Below are 26,256 nucleotides of genomic sequence, written 5' to 3'. Positions count from 1 at the left end.
AAAGAATTTACCGTTAAAAATAACACTGGTATGCTAAGCCTTCATTGCGCACTTCGAAATAATATGCATACCGCCATGCGCTGCCTTAGCGCAGGTTAGAGCCTCTCAACTAGCCAGTTGATTGAGGCTTCGTTGAAGTCCTTTATCCCTCACATAGCCATCCTCGATGGACCGCGAACCTCGGTAAAATTGCCATGAAGATTCTGGAATCTAGATAGCGCAGTGGCCTGCGTAGTGGTACTGAAAGCCAAAGGTCCTAGGTTCGATTAATAGTCCAGGGCACTTTTTTCTCGCGGTAATTCATGTATACATGACAATTGGTTGCACACCCGACTTGCAGCCAAACTAGATGTAGCGACCGTGTCTGGCGCGAAAATTCCACTCTGTATCTCCAAGTGAGTAGTACCTAATCTTATTTCCCTCGATGACATGATAGTCATTCATATTCATGGCATGAAGTCTCCGCGCGCACGCCGCCTCTGCCCACCCGTGAGAACCTCTCCTTCTCACGAGGAAACTCCTGAATTTCAACTAAGGGACAACCCTCATCAGTAGATATAAAAAGAGTGATTTTCGAATTTGCGCATACGACCAATAAAAAACTAGGTATACACCCCAAATCACAGGTTCGCTGGTGGGTCTGATAGGCTGACTCCGTCTACAGCGTTTGTTTACATCCGAATTAAAGCCAAAGAATATCGAAATAAACACTTGCAATTGGAATATCAATTATCGTAGCATTTTTCTCATTCCGTAATGAACAATATCTATAGTCGTGAGGAAAATTGCAAGTATTTATTTCAATATTTTTAAATTCAGTATATTTCGATTTAAATTTTTATTTCCATTCAATTTTATATTCCCAAGGTGTATATTTTTATAAAAAAAATTTAAAAAGTTAACTTTCAAAATGTTTTCCATTTCCCATAATATTATTGAAGCAGGGGGTTTTAATGCAGGAATCGGGTTTTAGTTATTTTGTAACCACCATGAGCGTTCCAGTTCATATTTAATCCAATTACCATGCTTTCCATGAAGGAAGCGGTGCGGTGAACTTGATACAGAATTGGAACCCACAAACTCCTACGGAAGTCGTGAGTCTCACGTGGTTCGACAAGAAACATTCCAGCGACGTAAATTAGCGGCGACTACGATCGCTCGTCGATCTGATCACATCGATAGCTATGGTGGCACAGTTGACGGATGTAACATTTTTTTGCATTTTCTCAAGATTAATCACTCAGTCAATCACCGACAATGAGCTATATTTTAATGCAATTAATTGGCAAATGTAACTCTCATACGCCTGAAAGATTACAACGAAAAAAGCTATTTTGTATCCATAGTTATATTTTGCTACATTTTTCTACACCACAATTTATACACATTTCGTAGTCTTGATTGTTGACGAAACCTATGCCAGTGTAAAGATTTCTTTGGTACAAAATTTCTAATAGTAAATTAATTTTGTAACAGCTCCTCCACCTGAGTTTTTCCACAGACCACTTTGCTTTGTGTTTAGGCTTTTGTTGAGAAACGTAGGTCAGAATAAAACTTTGTCATAAGAGACTCTCTAATTGTGAATTGCTATGTTAGCTACAATTTGATTTTGCTTGATCCAACTCTTTTCTTATATTATTTTTAGCTTTTCCCAAAAACACCATAAAACTCGCTTATCGAAATGTAACGGAATCCCGCTTGTAGCGAGGTGAGTTTCTGGTCCCTTGGACTTTTCTGTGATCGCCAGTGTTAATTTCATCGCATGTAACGAGTTCGGATGGTACGAATATCTCTATTACGAACAAATCTTTGGTACTTTGGGAATTATTTCCTTCTTTATAAAGAAATAAAGTCATCGTCGCCACTTAACCGTTCCTTACCATACCATCAGTTGAGTTCATTTGTGGTCAAATCACCACATACCTAGTTCTACCGTAGATATTAAAATCCTTCCTTTTACCGCCGTTTGATGGAAAGGGTAGGACTATGGTTAATTGTTACGGAAATGCTGCTTAAATAGAGACAATTTACGGAAAATAACCCAGCAATCTTGTGATGCCAGCGGCGTAACAAGATGCCTATGGGGGATTGGATGGCCTGGGGTGGCGACCACTCCCCCCTTCAGGAATAATATGGTAAAATATTTGAAAAATGACATGCCTGGAAATATATTTTACATAATTTTCGCACTTACAACTGAACTTTAAGCAAAGGCAGTTATTACATACCCAAACTAGACAATAGTTTTAAATATTTTTTTTATTTCTCTGAGGCTTTGGGGGATCTATCCCCTTATCCCCCCCCCCAATAGTTACGCCACTGTGTGATGTATAAAGCAAAGTCCTTTATTATGGACGTAACGAAATCCCGTTCATAATAGAACAGAATAGAACGATGGTCACCTAATATTCATCATAAGCGAGGTTTACTATATTTAATATCTTTATGTCCCTCCTACTTTTCCGGTCAAGTGTCCAGCCATCCTCAGCACTCTTTCTCGCTCCCGACGTAAACGCAGTGGCCAAGGCTGAGCCGCTGGCCTCGATGGTCACCATATGTGAAACGCACCGTGATCCACATTCAAGATAGTAGGCCGGACGACGCTAAAGCCATATCCACGTGGATAATGTGACTCGGTGAAAAAAAAATTTTCATCGGAATTCACAAACACATGAAGAGATACGTCGTGAGATGAGAAGAGATACATGAAGAACGGAAAGTACGGAAGGCGATGTTTCAAAAAGGACTTTCCAACTTAAAAAACTTTATAAAATTATCCAAAAAGATACATTGCTGGTTTAAATGTTGTTTTAAAGGGTAAAACATTAATTTTTGACTAGCGTAGTTTTAGTGCTGAACCGCGCCGCAACAAGCGCTAGCTTCAGTTACGTTAAGATGGCTGCTTTTACTAAACCCGAGCGTTCTAGTTGCGTGTTTTGGTTTGAGGAATCATAGTCGGCGACAACAGTTCAGCGTAATTTTCGTTCCAATTTCGCTTAAGATCCTACTAGTAGGCCTACAATTTATGAGTGGTATATATGTTTTGCAGAAACGGGGTGCTCATTGTCAGTAAAATATAAGACATCATATTGTCTTCCAAGCACATCTGACGAAGTCGTTGAGCAAATAAGACAATTTTGTCAACAGCCTTACGAAATTGACCCGGTTTGCATCTCGTGAACTGCAAGTCCCATATACAACGGTCTATCGTGTGTTGAGAAAAAGCTTGCATTTGAATTTTCAAAGTTGTCAAGTCCTATTTGAAACACCCTATATATTTTACAGAGGTACATACTTCCCTCGCACAATCCGTCTGACAACGCCAGCGAAAAGCTAATGATGAGGTTTTGTGGAGCACATCAACTCCTCAAATTGCGAGTCACGTAGTCACGGCTGGCCGAGCAAGGAAATATTCGCTCCGATGAGAGAAAACACAGCGGATGTCATGACAATGGTGAGGATTTTTTTTTCAATCTTTTTAAGTCTTGCAGACGTCTTTTCAGGATGTGATTCACCATCGCAAAGTGACTCAATCGCATTTACTATGCTTCATCTATCATTACTTTTTTCAGAGGAAAGGCGTTGTTGTCTTGTGAGACAATTAGATTGAGAATCATTAAAATCAACAACCACAAATATCCACATTCAACAAATCCAAGAATTAAGAGACACCATACCACCAGGCATAGGCGGATCCAGGGGGGGGGCACGGGGGCACGTGCCCCCCCCAGACACTCAAAAATAAGCATGATATTTAATACGGTCCCATTATCATTGCATTCGTTTTGAATTACGAGGTATCCTTGTGCCCCACCCAGAACAAAATCCTGGATACGGCCTTGCTTGTGCCCCTCCCAGAAAAAAATCCTGGATCCGCCCCTGCCACCAGGGATGGCAATCGATACTAAACGAAAGTCATAACCAGTAAAATTTCAATAGTTTCGTTCCCAGGAGCGAAATGTAGGCATGAAAAGAAAAAAAATTAAACCCTGGGAGCTAAACGCGGTGTCGAAACGAAATCGGAGTCAAAACTGCTTCGGGTAAAAACTAAACTAAACCTCTGGGACAAAACGAAACGCAGACAATGTTACGCACCGTAGGGACCACGTGCTTTACCTTCGAACAGCTTAGTTTCGACCCACACACCGAGTAAAAGTATGGTCGAATAAAGTAGAGGCGATTTTAATATCGTGCGGGAACGAAACTCAACCTAGGCCTCGTATTTTCGTTTCCCTCCGGATCGAAATGAAACATTTTCTTGCGAAAAATCCACAGAGGAAAAATCATTTGCCTTGACCGGAATCCCTCGATTTCCGGCCAAGTGCTTAGCCAGTTAAGCTACCGAGGCTATACCGGACAAGGTGAATGATTTTTCCTTAGTGGATTTTTCGTATAATTGTGCATTGCGAGTGATTCCGTAAAGTTATCACCGTGGCTAGTTCCGGCATACTTAAATAAATGAAACATTTTCGTTTCGTTTCACTTGCCATCCTTGCAAACCACTGATGAAAATATTTAACTTTGTATAATTCAGATACATCTATTTATTGATGTAACCCACAACATTTGGAGAATAACACAACGAGAAGATAGGACAAGGAAACTTGAGTAAGCTACGTACCCGGCAAAGGCTAGTTGAGTTTGAAGTTAGATAGAGATTTTTAGTATCACTAATCTTGAAGGTTGGTTAAAGAAGAAGATTGCTACAGCCAATCTATCTTGGATAATTCTACTGCCACGGGAGAGACGCATACTGGTGTCCGGCAATTCTGAGGATACTCGTGCGTTTGAAAATAAAAACTCTATATAATGTATATGATACTCCGCAGATAATGGATAAAATAGGAATAACTTAAATTTAAAGAATTTTCAATTCGGTCTGGAGAATATCTTTCTTCGTTCCACTTCCCCATTGCACGTAACGAACCACTCCAAAGTTAGCAGTTTTTACTCGAATAAAATATTCAGTCCCTTTTTTAATGCTAGAATAAGCATATTTCAGGAAATAATAATCAAAATGATATTATTCTCTAAAAATATTCCGCAGCTAGGCTGGCTTTTCATTTCACTGGCTTCGGATGATGATCATGATCATGATGATAGACGAATATTTAGACGCAGTTTTAATGAAAGCAAACATTCAGTCTCTTCTGCTTTTTCGGAATGAACATAGGCAACAATAATCAAAATAATATTGCTCTCTATGTGCATTATGCAACTAATCTCCCTTCTCATAGAATCCTCTTTTCATTGGTGGCAGATGATCATGATGATGGACGAATATTTTACCTAATTCACAGGTCAATGCACTGGCCTACAAAACACTGGGCATATAAATCTCTAGGAGCCAATAATTTGAGGCTTCTCAAAGAATTTTCCCGTTTAAAAAAAATAACAACGACGCAGTAATTCAAATCGCCAGACATCGACATTTAGGCCCGACGCCAAACAAGTTTCCGCGGGTGGATCCGTTTATAATAGCAATCGGTTGGGTTCGTGCACACGCTCATTTCGTCAAGGTGGGGGCGCCTGAAAGCCAGGGTTGGCAAGCGAAACGAAAGTCAAAATCAGTAAAATTTCAATATTTTCGTTCAAGGGAGCGGAATGTAGAAACGAAATGGATTAAAACACTGGCACAAAGGAACTGCATACAGGAGACCCAATGCGATCCCATAGAAGGTTGATTTCTGTTGACACTTCCGTCACATTTTAATAGGCTTTCAAAAATGACCGCATCGCGGTGATGAGTGCAATGCGATCCACTTTTATTTCCAATATTTTGCAGTATAATGCTTGTGATTGCGAGGAATAGCATTGAGCTTTTATGAATTCGGTAGATCACATCATTACGTATATAAATATTGGTTAAAACATCTGATTATACCTTATTTGTCCGCGAAAATCAGATCACTTTGTCCGTCATCGACGCGAGTGGTGACTTGTAAACCCATTTAAATTAGCGGTGGTTGACAACGCATTTAGAGACCGACTTGAGGATCCTCTTTTGTAATATTCGTACCCTGAGAGCTAAACTCAGGGTCGAAACGAAATCGGAGTCCAAACTACTAAAAAAACAGGGCCGAAATTAAACTAATACTCTGGAACGAAACGAAACGCAGATAATGTACCGCACCGGAGAGACCACGTGCTTCACCTTCGAACAGTTAAGTTTCGACCCACACACCGAGTACGATGTATGGTTGAATGAAGTAGAGGTTCGGCCTACCGCCATTAGGTGAATGGGGCACTCATATTTTTACCAGAAACAGTAGAACGGTGAACGCAAACTAGCCATTCGCTCTCTACACGTATGCCAAAGGTAATGGGTCAAAACTATTCCATCTTATCCCCCTCCACTCAACTTTTGGGATCGAAACATAAGTATGAGCAGAGGAGTTTCGATTAATTTAGTTTCGTTCCCGGGAGTAAAGTTTCGTCCCGAATCGAAACTAAACTCCTTGGTGATTTTAATTTCGTTCGGGAAAGCCTCTTATTTTCGCTTTATTCCGGGTCGAAACGAAACATTTTCGTCTCGTATCACTTGCCATCCCTGCTGAAAACAAAAATTCTTCCGATGATGTTTCCAGAAAGCGAACGCTCCGTGACATTGCTTCCCACACCCAAGAGCGAGCGCGCGCTAGGCAGGTATTCACTTCGCCCTCACGGATTTTCTCCCACCCCCTCATCCCGGGGATTGCGTCACTAAGGAGGGGGTTTGATAAAGGGATCCTCTCACGCACGAAGACGCCGGGAGACCCCCACCTCTGCACTGCAGCATCTTCATCGTCCGAAGGCTAAATCCCCCTCCTTCCTCCCTCCGGCCCTCAAGAATCTTTTTTAAATCCCACCCGCATAATCCCAGCCGTGCTTCTCTCAGTCAATTTCGCAACTGGGGTGATGTCCAAGGTTTTCTCTTCCCTAGCGCTGTTTTCCCCGAAAATAAAAATCGCTTCCAAAACCTGCCGGGATTATACCATGGCCAGAGCGAAATTATTCAGTTTTTTCATTTATTCCGAAAATAAGCTAATTAATTTTAAAAAATGGCATGACCAGTTTTTTTATTAAAAAGGGTCATACGGGTGAATACCGCGAGGTACATCGGATTTGTCGAATGTCACTTCTTCATCATTCCCTTAAATAAGTGACCAGTAGTTTGTCACGAAACGTTCGGGCAAAATCCTTTATACCATACGACATACACCAGTATGTTACTTTTAAATCAATATGGACCGCGAAATCTTTATACGAAAGAGAACTGTTTGTTGTTTCAGCAATAAATATTAGATGAAGGCCCTTCTTACGACTAATCTTTACTTATTCCGAAGCTCCCCGAACGTTTAAACAAGGTTATAACCGTGAAGCTAATACACATAAACAAGTGCTCGAAACAGTATAATCACGTTAATAAAATTAGTCCTGGTAGACTACGCCTAAAAATGAAAAAGTAAAATCCACTTCGACTGAGAGATCTTAGGAAGCCTAAGTATTGGGGTAGCTTTGGAGCGCAATGGATGGTTCACTAAAAACCTCATGTTTGATTACCTCCACCGACCATTTTCCATCAAAAGTTGTACCTTTGAAACTGTGATATAATCACGAAAATAAGCGTTTTCTAGATAAAATGGCTGAACAACATGAATGTAGGTCTGAAACATGACTTTTGGATAGCTAAAAATAAACGCGTAAAAATTATTGCTTGAATCTATTAGGTATTTTTCCGAGTGGTCGAACGGACTTTATTCCTACCACCACCGAGAAGCGCGGAGACTGCCGCAAAGCAGCCACCTCAAAGAGGATCTGCCACCGCTCATATGAACCTGTGTGTTTTTATGCGCTCAACCACACGATTCGCCCTTCACAGTTCCGCGCGCGCCCAGTGTCACTCCAAACCCATCCGTGCAAGTGAGACGCGCAGTGGTATGGGGGCAAAGCAAAGTGCGCACGCTGGATTGAGTGTATGCCGAGTGTAAGGTCTCACGCTCGCTCGAAGGAGGAGAAGGCGCTACACGTGTGGCAACCTTCTCGGGAGGGATTCAGAAAAATCCCATTGCTCATGGAAAACTTAGCGAGTTATCAAAGGGAATATAATTTCTCAAGCAATCTACCTCTTGATATCACTCAAGCCTGTTCCGAGCCACAATGCAGGCCATTAGACAATGTATTTACCGCCTTTCAAGCAGCCAGTTTTCATTGTCGATAATTTAAGAAGATTGCGCATAACTAACAATTATAGCCTGAATAGACTTTATCAGCGATGCTATAATGTTAGCGATATTATGTCACAATGGTGGCACTATCACTCACTCGATATTTTTGATACAAATAAAAAAGTTGGAATGCATATTAGAGTCACACGAAAAAAATTAACCCAGATCCGGAATGAAGTGGATTTGGAGTATTCTTCTCTACGGAAGTGAGGCATATACAATAACAGCATGGGTGAAATTAAGGGTGGAGGTCTTCGAAATGTGGTGCTACAGAAGAATGGTGAAGATCAAATTATTCGACCGAGTAATGAGGAAGCCCTGAGAAGAATAGGAGAGAATCCTCATAATACCTTGTAAAGGAGGAACAACCTTATTGGCCACATCTTGAGATATGATGGCCTATTGAAGACAATCGTCGAGGGACAAGTAGATGGCAAAAACGGAAGACCTCGAATGAAATATATGGAACAGGTAAAGAAGGATATGAAAGAAAAGAAATACGCAGGCGTGAAAAGATTAGCTGATAGGAAAATTGAGTGAGAATCTGCGTCAAACAAATCTAAGGATTTTTGACCAGATGATGAACCGGAGTCAACCGACTTTCCGAGCTAGGCTTGGCTAATATATCTAAACATCGGAAAATATCGAGATTAATACATTTTTCGGGAATCCGGTATTGATTTTTGAAAATTGGCGGCATCAGACGATTATATAAAAGATGCTAGATCGAAAAAATTATCTTATTTTAGTCTCAACGGCTTTAAGGATATCATGTTAGCAGTTGAGCAAAATAACCGATCTATTGCTTCCACCAAAAAAATTCAACCGATCGACTCGAATTGTATCGCTAGCAGATGTCAATACCATTCGGAATCCGTGTATACAAGTGTTCTCAATCCTTAAAGAACAGGAGCATTATCACATTCAACGATGGAATTTATCCCTCCGTGGAGTTTAAAGATCACCAGAAATATATAGATCATGTTCAGCTCGTCAAAATTATAGTTTATGTTAGTTTTTTAAGGATATAATGATAGCAGTTGAGCACAAAAAACGGATCTATAATTATTACCATAAAGTAACGACCGACCGAAACGAATTACATCACCAGCAGATGTCACTACCGTTCGAAATCCGAGTACGCAAGTGTTCGCATTCCATTCGAGTAGGAACATTATCACAATCAACGTTGGAATTTATCCCTTGGCCGAGTATTTAGATCGCCAGGGGTATTGGCATCATGTTCAGCTAACACAGTCAAAGTTTTTTTATTGTTAACGTTTTAAGGATACAATCGCGAAGACTACAAAAGAAGATCCTCAAGTGGGCCTCTAAATGCGTTGTCATCCACCGCGCAAGAATGGGTTTACAAAAATCGCCACTCACGTCGCCAATGGACAAATTGATCGGATTTTCACGGGAAAATAGTTATAATCAGGTGTGTAAACCGAAATTTATATTCATGGTGACGTGATCTATCAAATTCATAGCTTTTCAATGGCATTCCTCGCAATTACAAGTTATACTATACAAAGTATTAAAAAAAAGCGGATCGCATTGCACTCATCACCGCGCCGCCGACATTTTTGAAAACCGATTAAAATGCGACCGAAGTGGCAACAGAAATCAGCCTTCTCTGGGATGGAATTGGGCCTCCTCTATGCAGCCCCCTTGGATACAATGTTTAAACCGTTTTACACAGGGAACGTACTTGATAATCTGACGTGTTTACGAAGGCGCAGTCGAAATTGCGTCGTGTAAGGCGGTGAATTGCTAGAACACATGCGAGAATGCGTGGACGTGAGATGGCAAAATGGCCCCTGCTCTAATTTCGTTCATGCATTCGCGCAATTCCACGCCATTTTAGAAAATAATGCAGTTCTAACCTGCGCAATTCCGTGCCCCGTGTAAAACGGCCTTTAGAAGTGTTAGAAGCTGGGCAAAAAAATGGATATACACCACTACGAAGGTTCTTAGACAGTACTACAGACTCTAAGAACCTTGCACCACTACCACCACAAAATAACGACCGATCCAAACGAATTACATCGCTAACAGATGTCACTACCGTTCGAAATCCTAGTGCGCAAGTGTTCGCATTCCTTAAAGAGCAGGAACATTATCACAATCAACGATGGAATTCATCCCTCGGCCGAGTTCTATGCAATGCTTTTTGTATAGGTTCGCAGCACCGCTTTGATCGTCGATATTTGTCGGCGAGCGGTACCACTATTATCCATTGTTCCATTCGACAGGAGGCCGGTCAATGCGCCGCGAGCCAATCCTCAAAAGACTCCCGCGGAATCGAGGGAAACTAACTCCGCTGTAGCGGCGGGATTCCTATGACGGAGCGATGCTCATTTTCTTCGTGCGCCTTAGGCGGCTTGTGCCGCGCCCAGCGCCGCCTTCGAGGGAACGGCTACGCGAATCGGGGTGAGTGGGTCACATCCTACTCTTCCCATCCTCGTTCTATCCCATGCCGGCAAAGTGTCGTCCCCCATTCCATCACATGCGCACCATTCCTCATAATAGGTGTTTTTAAGTACTCGAGTAAAAGTAATCGGATTACTTGTAACGTTTACTTTTGCAGTAATTTTTACTTACTTGGTTCACAAATTAATCGATTACGAGTGCAGCTCATTGATTTTAAAAAGAAATTAGCAAAATTACTTTTAAAATTCCTTCGTGTTAGATTGTCCACCAGGCAACTGTCGAATATTTCAGCGAAAATGTGGAATAATTGAGTCATAGAAATAACTTGCGATGCATACACTCATATATGGTTCCAAGAATGATACATAAAATATTTTTATGCACAACGATAATACAAAGAAACTATTCTCATCGGGAATAATTCATTTTTTTTCAATTTATTTCATATTTATAAACATTATTGATTAGTTTTAAACAACTGAATACATAGCTTAATGAAAACACTTGACGAATCACACTCATCTTGCTTGCCGTTGTGTCATCATCAGTGGCGTAACTATGGGGGGGGATAAGGGGATGTATCCCCTCCTCCCCCCCCCCAAAGCCTCAGAGATATCAAAAAATTATTTAAAAATCTTGTCTAGATTTATATATATAATAACTGCATCTGCTTGAAGTTAAATTTTAAGTGCCAAAATGATGTGAAATGCATTTTCAGGCATATTTTTCAAATATTTTCCTAAACTCCCCGTTTCTTGTAGGGGTAACCCTATAGGCGTACCCAGCGAGGGGCAGGAGGGGGCAGCTGCCCCCCCTCCCCCTAGAAGCAAAAATTGCAAATATCTTTAAGGAAAATAATATTTTTTCAAGAAAATAATTTTAAAAACTAATAAAGAGTTGTTACAGTTTCCTTAAAATGTTGATTTCATTCGCCTTTTCCATGCTTAAATCTTACCTACAACTTGAACAACCATGGCTTGCCTCCCTAGTTTTCATCCTGGGTACGCCCTTGGTAACCCCCACTAACCCCCTCTTCCCCCCCCCCCCCCCAATCATATTCCCAGTTACGCCACTGTCATCCATCTTGTTTTACGAATGCAAAACAAAACACATGTGGCATGTAATGGCAGAATCGTGTACTGCAAGGTACAAAGAAGTGCAGCGGTGGGTTTAAACGACAATAATTCATACTTGAAGGAATATAATAATAATAATGGGGAGGTCGGTCTGAGGAGGTTATGACATAGAATTTTAGGTTTTTCCGGCGTATATTTTGATGAAAAATTTCTCGGGTAGTGGGTAATTTCTCCCAACGTTTCAACGGCTAAGTCTGCCATCGTCTTCAGGGGTTTAATCCTTACGGTACTTATTTATTTATTCATATCCTTGGTTTCCCTTATTGTTGCTTACTGATGTAGCGATTAATTATGATATTCCAAGTGCTGCTTAATTGGAAGCCTTGGTAGAATCTAAAAGAAATTACCCAATACCACACCCAGTGGGAAAGCCGAAAATTTTTCATGTGGTTAAGACGTTGGAAATAAGAGTAAAACTTTGTCAGGTTCACTATTATATTAATATGAGCAATTTCCAATGTGGAGAGGTTTCACAAAGTCAAGCCTGAAGTTTTCAGTTATATTGTAGGTTAAGACATGTTGGTTTGATGCAAGCAATTATTTGAAGGACAATGGGATGGGAATAACGGCAATATAATGCCACGAATAAGTTCTATAGGACAAGTTATTAACGATGCAAAAATTACAATTCGTAAAAAGTAATCGTTACAACACTGCTCACAATCAGACCGGCCGACCCGCGCGTTCTCTAGCCAAACAGGTGATGACCAGCTTTGAGTTTCTTATAGGAATGCGGGAGGAGCGATGACGAGATCTCGCCGGGGCGAGGTGTTGCGCAGGACTGCGCAATTATTCCTACTCGCTTCCCTCACCGCGTGAAATCGTGAAGATAGGGAGAGAGAAAAAAAGCCGGCGTGGACATCATGTATTTATTTATGCGCTGACGGCACCCACCATTTTCAAAGTTATCGTGCCGACACGACGAATGGAATTCAACGCCTCTCATCGAAATTTTACGAAAAATACATTGGGAATAACCACTAGAAAACGTGCGTGGGAAAGATAAACTTTAAATACAGACTTGTGACATTGAGATTTTATTTAATCAGAGGCCATTAAACATCTAGTTCATGAGTTTTCAATGAAAATCGCAAGTGGGCAAATATTAGTTAGGCAAAAACTGTCGTATATGTTTCGGTTGTGAGAAAAGAATGAAATTACTCACAAACACAACGAAATGTTATTAAAATTTTCAGCGTTAACTAGGCTAAATTCTATGAAAAGCTCATTTGATTGCAACACTTACGAAAGGGTGCGAAAATTAAATTAAATCTAGCTGCAGGATTGAATTATCAGAGTCAATGATAAGCTTCTAAACCACCCATAAAAATGCTGAAGGTTCGATTGTTGTAGGTAGGGGGATGAATAAATTCAAACTCTGTCATCCTTTGTTAATTCGATGAATTATGATGTCTTTAATGAATAATATAAATGAAAATTATTGATGTCACATAGACACACACAATTTCATATTCCGCCCAGGAGCCGAAAATAGTTTTTATAGACGCCATAAACGCCACATTATTACACCACCTGAGAAAAGATTTACAACTCCTACACTTGAAAGTAGTTGACCCAATAAACGTTCCATGGTTACAATCCGATTTGCTTCCGTCTTTGTGAGCCATATGGCAGAGGAGATCGGTCTCCTACCAGGATTATGGCGATTATGCAATCGTTTGTGTTCTTCTCTCCCACTAACACACCAAGTGATACAATAGGTAGTTCTATTTGAGGATTTATTACAAACAGGTCGCAAGAGATTGGAAATAATATTATGTATGCTCAATAAGGCCTGCAAAAAAATTCTCCGGCATCGAGAAACGTATGAAGTCGACTCTATTAAAATTCGCACACCGAGGAGTTGGCCAAGTTTCACACGCTTCTCCGTCAGCAGCAGGAGGCAATAATTTTCTATGGCGAGGACAATTGAGCAATATATATCACTTACTGAAGGAAACCTCAGCGGACTAGTCAGTGACGTATGTTTAAAAATCACCCTCAAATGCGCAGTAAGTGAGAAAATGCCAGAGCGGACAAAAAATTATAATATATTTAATATAACTTTATTCCAGTCGTACAAAATTACAGAATGACCTTTGCAAAAATAGTGGAACATATAGGTACCACACTGACCTATTTTGGGGTTACCATCATACATTGTTCCAACAGAACTGGCGCGTCTATAATGGATAAAGAAATTCTTTACTGAAGGGGTAGCTTGAATACATAGATAGCCAATACAGATTGATCAATATAAATGTATATTATAACACGTGGAACCATAGAATGAAATAAATAAAATATCACTACGTATGGAATATCCTATACCTGTGTCAGATGGGCCATGGAGTGTATTCAATTCCCCGACAAAACTCTGAAGCCACTCTATCTGGTGAGATATACAAAACAAATAGCCCCCCCCCCCCACCCCCCCCCCCGCCCCATTTGGAACTGCCCTGGGACTTCTGACGGTTATTAAACAAGAACATTTTAGTTCCACACATGGTTTTTATAGGAACAAAAAAAACAAGTATCACTAGGAACTATATTCCATTCTACAGCATCCTCCATCTCTTTCAAACACATTTTAACCAAGACCTTCGTGGATAATTCGAAAGCTGAGGTAGTAATATTGTAAATCCACGCCACATCGGAATATGTGCTAGTTGTTGCCCATACACCAACCACTGGCTACAAATATAAAGGCTAATTCGACCGTCACGAATTCAAAATTACATTAAGTAATCTATACTGAAGGATAAATTGAAATAATCTGTTTTTTTATATAAAATGATAGATTTTAGATGTGTACGAAACTACCAGAGACAAGCTGAGGAAAATTGGGCTTCATTAACCTGTCAATTTCTTTCCCGGGATCGTAGACTTTTTTCACAGAAAATCTGATGCCATATCCAAATATATGGCAGGTGACCTTTGATGATTGCATAAGTCTTACTTCACGGCAGAATCGATCTGCCAGGCGATACAACACGCGTAAACTCAGGCAGCCCTTTTCATCATCCTAGCATCTGTAATTTGCACTTTTGATCTTACCAATTTAGCGCCGACTAACTCTTCTATCGACCCAATACAGTCACGGCAGAAGAGCGAATGTTAAGCCTTTGGGTAGGAAGAAGTGCTAAGAGCATGGCGAGGGTCGTCGGCAGACGCTAAACATTTCAGTCTCATAGGTATCGTCATGAGTCAAAACACAGCTAGAGGCCAGCAAAGAAGCACCAAGTATTCCCTTATCCTCAAGTGAAGCAGGATAATTAATGCACCAACCATTCGAGGGAAGACCCAAAATAATATGACGATGCTGAAGAAAAGCAAGGCATAATACTGACACCACCATATTGGCAAGGAGAGAAAAGAGAAGAGAAAAATTCGATAAATGTTCTAAAGAATGAAAGCGACGATGAATGCAATGAATGGTTGAAAAAGAAATGACAAAAGTTACTAACGAAAATAATGCAGCATTTATACCACAATACATAATGAGGTACTTGCGGAGCTGTAAACGCATACGCATAAGGAATAATACCATTTGTTCACATGAGTGAACAGTAGAGAGATCAGGCTCAACAATTTTCAGGGTAAAGACAGTTAAAAGATGATAGAATTGGCAAATGGCATAGTAGTAAAAACCTTTATGCCCTTCCTCCCATGGATAGATAAACTGGTTTACTGTGGGGAGTTCATGAGTGGGAAGGATATCATTTACTCATTAAGGTTAGTTTGAGAATGTTCAGGAGAATGCCTTCGGATGCGAATTATTCACGCGAGAATCTTTCCAAAAAACATTTCAATCTCCAGGACTGATGATGGAACAAAGCAGTGGAATATATAGGCATCCCCTATAAATCTGTTTCAGAACTACTACCATACATTGCTCCAACATAAGCCCTGATGATGGAACGCGACAAGGGTTCCGAAACGTCGGCCGAATGGAGAGAGATAATCCGACAAGAAGCCCAAATTGCCTTCTTTGAAAACTATTCTGCTATCAGTGTTTATATGAAAAATATTTTAGTCAATGTTCTCAATATCAGAACGCAAGTTCCTGCCACAACAAATATTACACTTCTTCCGCAACAAAAGCGAATGCGCTACAAATTTTTATATTGTTAACTGGTTATGATAATTACGAATATGTCAAAAGAGGATCCTCAAGTCGACTTCGAAACGTGTTGTCACACATCGCGATTTTGGCGGGCTCACAAAATTCGCCACTCATGTCGCCGATGGACAAATTGATCCGATTTTCACGGGAAAATAAAATAAAATTAGGGGTATTAGGGCTATAATTAGTTGTTTCAGGCGTGACTAAATCTACTTAACATAGTGAAAAGTAAAGAAAACTGTAATCCAACATAAAAACGGTTATTCATGTGGAATTACAAAGTTTTCTTTACTTTCCATTACATAATGGGGAACATGCACAATTTTTTTTTAAGTGCCATAATGAGAAGGTCCCTCCCTCAAATGTACTCGCCGAAAATCTGGAGGATGAATAATGTTTTTAGCTGAGTTATGAGTCTTTAAAAAGTAATCTTCATCGGCTGCTTGAAAACACGACGTCATCGGAGCGTGACGTCCAGGTACCTTATCCACTGATGACCGACTGAGGAAATGGATAGAAAATCGGTCAATGCAGGGGCTTAAACGCAAATTTGGCGAAAATAATTGCATTTTGTCAGTCAGCGACGCGAGTGGCGACATTAGCAAACCCATTTGAATGAGCAGTGGGGGACAACCAGGGATGGCAAGTGAAACTAAACGAAAATGTTTCGATTCGACCCGGAGCGAAACGAAAATAAGAGGGCTAGGTTTAGTTTCGTTCCCGCATGAAATTAAAATCACCAAGGAGTTTAGCTTCGACTCGGGACGAAACTTAACTCCCGGGATTGAAATTAAATTAATCGAAACCCCTCTGGTCTTGGCTGAGTTTCGATCCCAGAAGTTAATATAAGAGAGAATAGTTTCGACCCATGACATTTGACTTACGTGTAGAGAGGTAAAAACATCGAGCTAAAAATCGAATGTCCGGTTTGTATTCACCGTTCCCCAGTTAGTGGTAAAAATATGAGTACCTCCATGCATCTAATAGCGATAGGCCGAACCTCTATTTCATTCAACCATACTTCGTACACGGTGTGTGGGTCGAAACTAAACTATCCGAAGGTGAAGCACGTAGTCCCTCCAGTGCGATACATTATCTACGTTTCGTTTCGTCCCAGAGTTTAAGTTGAGTTTCGACCCGAAGTAGTTTTGACTCCGATTTCGTTTCAACCCCGAGTTTAGGTCTCCGGGTTTAAATCAATTTCGTTTTGTTTCTATATTTCGCTCCTGGGCAGGGGCGCAGCTAAGAATTAAGGCTAGGGGGGTTTTAGGCGCAACTTACGGGTGTGGGGGTATTGCATACCCGCCAGGGTAAGCAGGAGTTGCGGGGGATCTCCTCCAAAAAATATTTAAGAATAATGGTTCAAAATGACGAGTTTCAAGGCTTTCTGAGGGATATTTGATTAATCCTAACTCTATTCTATAAGTACTACTGATCCAAATAAGTAAAACGGATTAAACTTTTAAAATATATTGAGCTCTGAGGGGGTTGCTATCCCCAAAACCTCCCCCTCGCTGCGCCACTGCTCCTGGGAACAAAAATATTGAAATTTTACTGGTTTTGACTTTCGTTTAGTCCCTATTGCCATCCCTGGCGACAGCACATTTTGAGGCCGACTTGAGGATCCCATTTTGTAGCATTCGTGGGATGGAATTAGGCCTCTTCAATGCAGTCCCCTTGTCGGCAATCATGGTTTACCGGGACAAGTTCCACGCGATGACAAGGGAGCGAGGTGATGCATCCCTTTGACCTTTCGCACTCGTCTCCCAAGGTAAGTCACGCTCTGAAATGCGAGTGAACCGGATAGCCGTAATTCGATTGAGCGCAGACAAGCAGGCGCACGTGCTCTGCAACGATAAGGAGAATGTCAAGCTACCGGCGTGCGCCTAGTTTTTAGCTCATGTGTTTACGACGCTTGTTAATTACAAAAGGACGACAGCGACACAGGCGTGCCAAACTCTTGAGGAAATATTAACGAAGTCTGCGCCCCAGAAGACACATCACTTCGCAAAAAGCAGCCTCTTCGCAGAATACCTACTCGCGATGCTCAATGGAACTAGAAACATCGGCGGTTGAACTCCATTTCGCCATGACCTAGTACAAGCTGCGATGTCTCTTACTTGTTTCATTTCTACGACGCCTCCTTCGCTTGGTTATTCTATCCTACATTTAGAAAATATCAGACATGCTCTTTACTTTGGCATTGATTGAAAATCATTGATATTATTTTTCTGGTTTACACCTCATTAAGTGATGTTTTTTGGGCCATATGATGATCAGTAGTTGCCCTTCTCGAATTATTTAGATCATACTTGCTAAATAATGAAACGCTAGACTTCCTGGTTGAAATGATTTTGATTGATCCAAACAGTCAAAATCACATTGATTAAACACAACCTTGCTATTCAAGATTCTCGTTAGAGCACAATTCTGTCCTAACCTTAATTGTTAAAAGGCGAGAATGCATTTTTAAGACTGCTAGCATACAATGCAGCCCAGTGGCGTAACTATGGGGGGGATGAGGGCGATAGAACCCCCCTCCCCAAAAGCCTCAGAGAAATAAAAAAAATATTCAAGCCATTGTCTAGTATTGACTTATAATACGAGTAATTAACCTGAAAAAAAAACATTTCACGATTCTCATCGTATGCGTAAAAATGAACGGTAGACTTTGGTTCCGCAATTATGAATTCGAGACATAGAAAAAGAATGATATAAGTCAAGAGGCATTATTGCCACAGCATTTTCAAACCCAGGAGATAGCGCGGTAGCAAAGAAGGTATGCAAAGCGGCGATTCAGTATGAGAATAACGTAGAAAACAAAAAGTTCCCTTGGAAATAAAGGCCTCCTTTTGAGATGGAGCTCCATAAAACTTCAATCTGGAAAAACTATTGTTTCACAGAGAAATCTTCATCTCCAGAAGAATGGGAACATCAGCTGAGGCATTATTTCAACGTCAATCGAAATTTTTAAGCAGATTATGCCATACTGTACCTATGATAAGAAGGTAATTATTATAATACGTGAAAATTAATCCTTTCCAGGCGATAAAATTCCGCAAAGGTATGACATATTTTCACATTAGTTTCCATTGAAGACTTACTACTTCCGTTTCGCAAAAGATGTCGCTTAAACTCTGGTTTTGATAGAACAACCGCAAACAATATTAAAACGCTTAACAGAAAAATGAAAAAGCATACTTCTTGCACACTTACAAAGTGGAATAATATACTCCAATATTAAACAAGTTTGTGAAGGCGATAAAGATAAGATGTACATTTTCACTGGGATCATTCCGGGTTCATTCTAATAACAATTCCCTTTGACAACAACAACCTTACGAATACAAATAAAAGTTAGACATCGTTTAAAAGTAGATATGAGTGCTATATTTCCGTTTTGAAATCTAATAAATACAATTTTTAAAGTATTATTCAATCGCATAAGGGGTCTTAAAGGTCCATCACAAAAAGAATCAAGCTTTTCTCTATAACCGTAATAACTGTAGGCTGTGCAATTATATTTGTCGCAACTTATGAAAGTTCGACAGAATATTCGTTGCTACAAAATTTTATATCATTCGAATTTCATAAAAAGGTCACAAGAATAGATATTTCTTTTCATAACATCACAAAAATAATTCTTTCAGAAAGGTTGGTTTTGCTCCCGGTTGAGATTTAAGAGACAGAACGTAATAAAAGACTGGATTACTACAGCAAGTCACGTTCCTTTATGGATTTCAAACCAAAGGAATGTGAAAACAAAATCAAGGAGCAGGCGTAAGTAGGCTAAATAGACAATTCAATTCCGAAACTCCCCATATCTTTAGCAACCAGTGCTTACGCTCATTTCAGTAATCACGCTAAGCAGTTAGAGATTTACCGGCGTATACGACCGTTAAGAATGTCATAAATGCTCTTGTTTGATTTCTTCGATCAATTACGAAATGTGATGCCAGTTCTAAAGAGAAAAATCACCGTGGCAAGTCGTTTGACTGCTACCTCACATTTTTTGTCGTCACTCTAAATTTCTGTAACCTTACCCGCATTCACCACCTTACTCCTGCTTTTGTCTATAGAAAAAATAAGCTTGTTCTCGGAGCTACATACACGTAACTGCGATGAAAACCTCATTCGATTCACTTTCGCTAAACAAGGCAGTCAACGCTAATCGTTTTAAGCTGAGGCAACCCTTTCCAAAAATCGTTACTGAATAAAGGCTATATTGGTCGAATTTTATTTCGCTAGCGGTTTTGTTAAAATGGTGTAACTAAAAGAATAATTAAAAAGTTTATAATGGCCCCATGAAAATACAACGATCTCTTTCCCCATGAACCGGAAAACCCTTGGAACGAGTTACCAAGTACTAGTCTAAGGCTAGTTATATATCGTTAGCCAATAACCATTCTTACGATCTATTTCACAACATAAGTATTCGCAAAGTCAAGATTAAGTGCAATTACTTTTACTCTAGGAAAATGTTTCCGAAAATAGGAGATTTCTGGCCCAAAAAAGAAGAGAGATCTGATTCCAATTACCTTAATTACCTATGGAAATTCATTTCTAACTGATTATGGCAAAAACAATCTTAATTCACGCTAATGTTTTAGGAGAATTTGAATAGAATCAGTATTTTGTTAAATAAAATGACGGACTTAACAAGGTTAAGAATTGAATGTCGCTAACTCTCACATACATCATGTACCCGTAAATAACTGTTTGTATGAAGTACATGATATCATGCATTTACTATTAATAAATTCTGTAGCCTTAGAATTCTTCCCATAATAAGTTATAGCTAATTGACGATACAATCGAATTCGCAAGTTCAAAAAAGTTATTTCTAAGAGAAGGGAGAAATAGAAAAAAATGTCCACTCAGATAATGTTAAATGCAAGATAAAGGTTTCACCATAGCTCAGCATTAACATAACAGTACACTTTATCACTTTTTTCAATATTTTATCAAATTGAATTGTAGCGTTTTATTTCTACCTTCATGATACATAAATTGCATCAATTTACGCCAAATACTAATTTTTATTTCTGTAAATCTAGATTAGAGGCATCTGGCCATAGTATGATCATAGAAAAATCAAATAAATTGAATGTTTTCAACATATAAGGATCCTCCTCGTCCTCAGGGGATACCATATTTTTTTATGCTTGAATGAGTTTGTAATAGTTTAATATAATCATCTTTGTTTTTAAAATAATATCTTAAATATAAATATTTTAAATTATAAAATATCTTAATATCTTTTGATGCATTCAATAGCTAGCTTTTCACCGGTTTACAGAAAGTTTAATATCATTGAGGGGTACGCCACGATTGCACCAGTAGTGCAATGTATTTATGCCTATTTTCAATTTTCAGTACCATTAAGCATATTGTATATTCGTAAAAAAAAAAAGGCAATGAGAGTCGCCATAACTTTTTACAGCATGTGACCAAAAAAATGGGCTGAAGCTGAGTTAATTCGGACTTCGGGCCCAAAAAAATAAAAGAATACATGAAAGGCCTTTTACATGCAAATTGCTCAGCTTCTTGGAGGTCTGAAGAAGTTCAAGGTACACTTTATGAAGGGCAGAGCAATATCTTACTCCGGGACCAGACGGTCTCCGAGCAACCATTATCTCAGTGCTACACCAACCGGATATTCTTGGGATACCATTAGTATATGGTGGGTAGTGCGGCTGGTAAGTGGAGGAAAGAAGGACGTTAAATTTACAGCCAGAAAATGAACACCTGCGCAACGGAATCTTCCTTGAAAGGGCATCTACCTTTCTTTTCAAATTGCTTTCATGAGAAATAGAGTGACTTCACTTGCATATTGTCCAGCTAGAAACCACCGAAAGAAATCCCACATTCTACACCATCCTTACTTTATTAAATAAAGAAAATTATATTATAAGAAAACGCTACAGAAGAATCTATTTCAACAAACATGTTATTTCGAGTGATTAGGTTGCCATATTTTTTTAAGTCTTTCATTCAATATTTAATAAATATTTATTTTTCCTACCATATTAATATTTATGGTTCATGCATGCAGGAATTTTATTCAAACAGAGTAATATATCCATCCATAACGCCATTTCCCCATTCGATTTAAAATAGATAAGGCCTTAGCGATATGCTGCGTATTGGGCTTAATCAATTATACCGAGATTACACTACCTAGTCTAAAACTACTATTTATTATATCTATTATTATTACTAGTCGATTCCAAAAAAGAACAGATTGAAGCAGTCATTCTCGAGGTCTAAAATCTGAAGCTCAGGTGGGTTGATTAACTTTTTGTGGGATTCCACAAAATTCCACTTCTACCCGAGATATGCGTCAATCAATGGAATTTCTCGAGAACTCACCTCAGATCGAAAATTAAGATCATCCCGACTTGAGCCTGATCACTAACATATGTATTCATAAAAAATGTGTATTAGCACAGGAATCTGAATGAAATGTTTTAAATTTTACTTAAAACGCTAAATTAAAAAGCACATCAGATATTTCATTGACTAACGTATAATGCATACATATCATAGCGCGTGCCGCTTATGAATTTATGGGTAAAAAATTAATTGAAGGCGATTTCATTTTTTTCCAGGATGCAGAGGAGATCGAGAGACTCAATGAAACCGGTGAACTTCGCAGAATTCTGAAGCCATTTCAGGTAATGGTTATTAAAAATTTTATAAAATAATATAGATAAACCGAATACATTGTATAATCATAGGTTCCATTCACATATAAGCCAAAAATTCGCGAAAATACGGAAAGAATCCCAGAGAGAGTAATTATATTGATATCTCTTAACTAAATTGATATTATTTATATTACTAGTTCTTGTGGAAGCAAAACCTAAAATTGTATCAAATGAACCTTCCTTATTTATGTAGAGCAAAATTATTTGTAAATAGTAGGAAAATATTTCTTTACAAGTCAAAAGAGTTCGCAGTACCGGAGAAAAAAGCGCTACATTTAACTTAACGCATTTTATACGGAACCAGGGATAACTCCAAACATCCATAATTGACTATATTTTTAAAATAGCGTGTAATGCAATGTAACCCGGTAAAGATCCACTGACTCAAACACCGGTAAATAGAGGGACATATATATTTTTAATTCACCAACCGCGAGTGCTTACATCAAGTTGTAGATGGTTCCATTACTTCGATGATTGCCTCGATTTCATTTGAGAAGGTGAGAAGTCAAGGGGTACAAGTGATTTTTCAGACAGAGTTAGGAGCAGAAATTGATAGAAGAAATATACAAAAACTTGGTGACCGAGGGATACGAGAGGTTCTACGTTCTGTGCTGGCATAGAGTGGAAAATCAAATCACAACTAAATATCCAATTGATCTTTTTGTTTTCTTTACCTAGTTTCCGTAACTAACACTGTTAAGAAAAAAATAATATGTACTCCTGAGCATCTCACACCCTCTCCCCTTCATTGGTATTCGCCACCACTAAAATACTATATGAGCAATTACTTTAAATACAGATAAAGGTAACAAAGACATAGTCCCCGCCCCTGAGCACTTTTCACCGCGGACTCGTGAATCAGTTTGTAATAAATAATTAACGACAGAAATTTTTCATTAATTAAATACTCATCATGTTCCAACACACATCTATTGAAACCAATGAAACTCGAATGCGTAAGTGAATGAATCAAAGGATGTTGTCGAACAGAGAAAATTTTGAAAGAGGGAGCAACTAACCCCCCTCCATCCCAAGTAGACAGGCCATCCCTCATGAAATCCCCCTGATTCCAGGACGATTTTCAGAATCTCGAAACAGCAATCCGAACTGAACCTCAAAAATACCTCATGAGCAGAAATAAGGGAAGATATGGGAACAGCGGCCAGAACAAAACTCACGTACATCATTACAATGAAAACCGCCAAGAAGCGTGGAAACGCACGCGTGAGATTTCCGCTCCTCTGGAGTTGCGTCACTCGCATACCTTACCGAAATGAGGCCCGGGAAAATAAATGAAAGGCGAAGAAGGAACCTCGTGCTCTTGCGTGAGCCATTCATGCAGGATTTCCTCCCTCAACGAGGAAACTTTCTTCGATGCTCACCCCCACATGATTCACAGAACACAAATGCATGCCGTCACCTGACTAGGGTGCGTCAGATCATACACAGTTATTGAAAGCTTTTCCGACAGTTTCACCTACATAGGTGAGACTAAACCAGTTGCTCTCGGCTAAGCTGTGGAAAATAAATCCGTACTTCGCACATATTACCTGTCACGGTAGATAAGAAGGTACGTTTTCCGCAAATTGCCAAAACCTGCCTTGACCGCGACTTTCCTTATTCTGCACATTAACCAGGGGTACCAACTTATAAAAAATATTGGGGGGCCCTTACTGGGGGTCTTGTCCCGGGAAATTTCATTAATAGTGAGTTTAAAAGTTTTCTTTAAGCATTTTAGAAGTCATATGATCAACATTAGAACCCTGAAAACTCGACTCTCGAGAACTCGACACTACAGGGAAAATCGAAAAGCATGACACATCTTTTCCACCCCACTCATAACGAATTTTTGAGGGGGCTCGGGCCCTCTCACGCCCCATGGAGTCGGCGCCATTGCCCCTAACACAACTTTCCTGACCGCGTGCGTCAAAACTTCGCATATTACTGCTAACTCTCGGATCTAGGTATGAAGTTATATATGTCTGGTACCTTTAGAAAGCTGTTTCTTAGATGTTCCGGGGAATATAATAGACATATCTGAGCGAACCAAAACGCAAAATTAACTTTCACTTTCAAATTTCAGTGAAGTTTAATTAGTAGAACAACTCTTTACACTTGTCCTTGTCCAAAATAAACGGCACGAAATTTTGCCAGAGATTTTACTAATAAACGTACCATATCTTATCATGAATATGATTTGTTTTACGACCCCCTACCATCGCAAACGCCACCACAGGACCTTGCACCTAACAGGAGTATCCTAAGCACATCCACCACACCTACTCCGAACAATTACCTTCTGGTCATTCGCGGAATACAGAAGTGAGGATTAGTGGACCTTTATCGACCCTTTCCGATGATCATAAAATGTGCGGCATTCCGATGCGACCGAACACGGTGTAGATACGTTAGTTGGAGGAGGTGTGGCGGCATAGTGGATGAAGCCTCCAAAAGGCCATGGGTTCCTATCAATTCCATCAATATAATGCAGCAGGGAATGCCATTTCATACCTAACTGAAGTAAAAACAATAGATTAGCTCCTATCTCAGATGAATCCTTGGTAGACCTCCAACGCTAACTTGCTCGTTGCGAAATTCTGGGGATGTTCTTTACAAGAATTGAAATTACTCGTATCGTTTTTCATTCCGAACGGTTAATTCCGATTTGTTGGGTATCAGAATTTGTTGTGCTTTAAATATTTCACTCCAAGGTCTTGCCACGAAGGATTATTCGCCGTCTGAATGAAAATTTTCAAGGGCAACAATTTCTAATCCAGTTGATTACCAATTGCAATCAACCGTTAGGGATTAAAACATATTAATTATCCCCATCAATGTCTAGCACCCTCCCCTGGGGAAGGAAGTGGCTTGATTTAGTGGAGTAGACAGGCCAATTGCCTAGTCCGAGGTGACCTTTACTGCCACACAATCATAAAAACCTTAAGGTTGTAGCATTTAAAATAATAGCATGATAAATAATTTCGTCCTCAGTAAAAAAAATGAGAAAAGGAAGCATAAAGCGCAATTCTTACTTAATAAAAGGAGAATTTCGATAACGTTATTAAATATATAATGTTGGCATAAATGTTAAAATTTTTTGTAGTTCCCCAATATTGTTTTTTCATTGTTTGCGCAGGTGAGTAAGAGCAGGCCCGTGCTGGGCCGCCGGGACACCGCGAATAATTCCGGTGCGCCCTACAGCCTGGAAATCTTTGGCGCCTTCCTGTTCCGAAACTGACAAATTTTACTGTCAGAATAAGAACATTGATCAGTTAACGTCATTTCAATAATGTATCATTACAAGGCATAATTTAAACCGTCTTGGGAAAATAAAACAATAATTTAAATTAATATAATTCATTCCGGATCATTCCATAGGTCCTCTCCCTGCATAGTGCTGGCGTCCTCTAGCCATAGCCGTCCACTGCCCTAAGAAGGGGTCCAGCATGGGCCTGAGTAAGAGGAGTAGGACTTCGTGACACATTCTCCCCCAAACTTGTCTCGATCCGCATACAGTTTCAACAGGAAGTAAACTGTCGCGAAATTTCTTTCTCGGAATATAACGGGTGGCACCATATTTCAATACGCAGGTAGGCGGATTAGAAGTGCGAAAAGAAAGAATGACTCCCCGGCGTATTCCA

General features: G+C 39.6%; 1 protein-coding gene across 1 annotated transcript in view; it reads left to right on the top strand.

Annotated features, from left to right (window-relative positions):
• LOC124162266 overlaps positions 1-26,256 on the top strand; it is a 116,781-nt gene that overhangs the window by 87,250 nt on the left and 3,275 nt on the right. Inside the window, exon 3 of the mRNA XM_046538738.1 lies at positions 22,514-22,579. Within this exon, the coding sequence (XP_046394694.1) occupies positions 22,514-22,579 (66 nt within the window). The remainder of the gene's footprint in view (positions 1-22,513; positions 22,580-26,256) is intronic.

The sequence above is a fragment of the Ischnura elegans genome, chromosome 7 (assembly GCF_921293095.1).
Source record: "Ischnura elegans chromosome 7, ioIscEleg1.1, whole genome shotgun sequence".
In the NCBI taxonomy this organism is placed as follows: Eukaryota; Metazoa; Arthropoda; class Insecta; order Odonata; family Coenagrionidae; genus Ischnura; species Ischnura elegans.
Note: the sequence above shows the minus strand (reverse complement) of the source record. Positions and strands in the feature narration are given on the sequence as shown.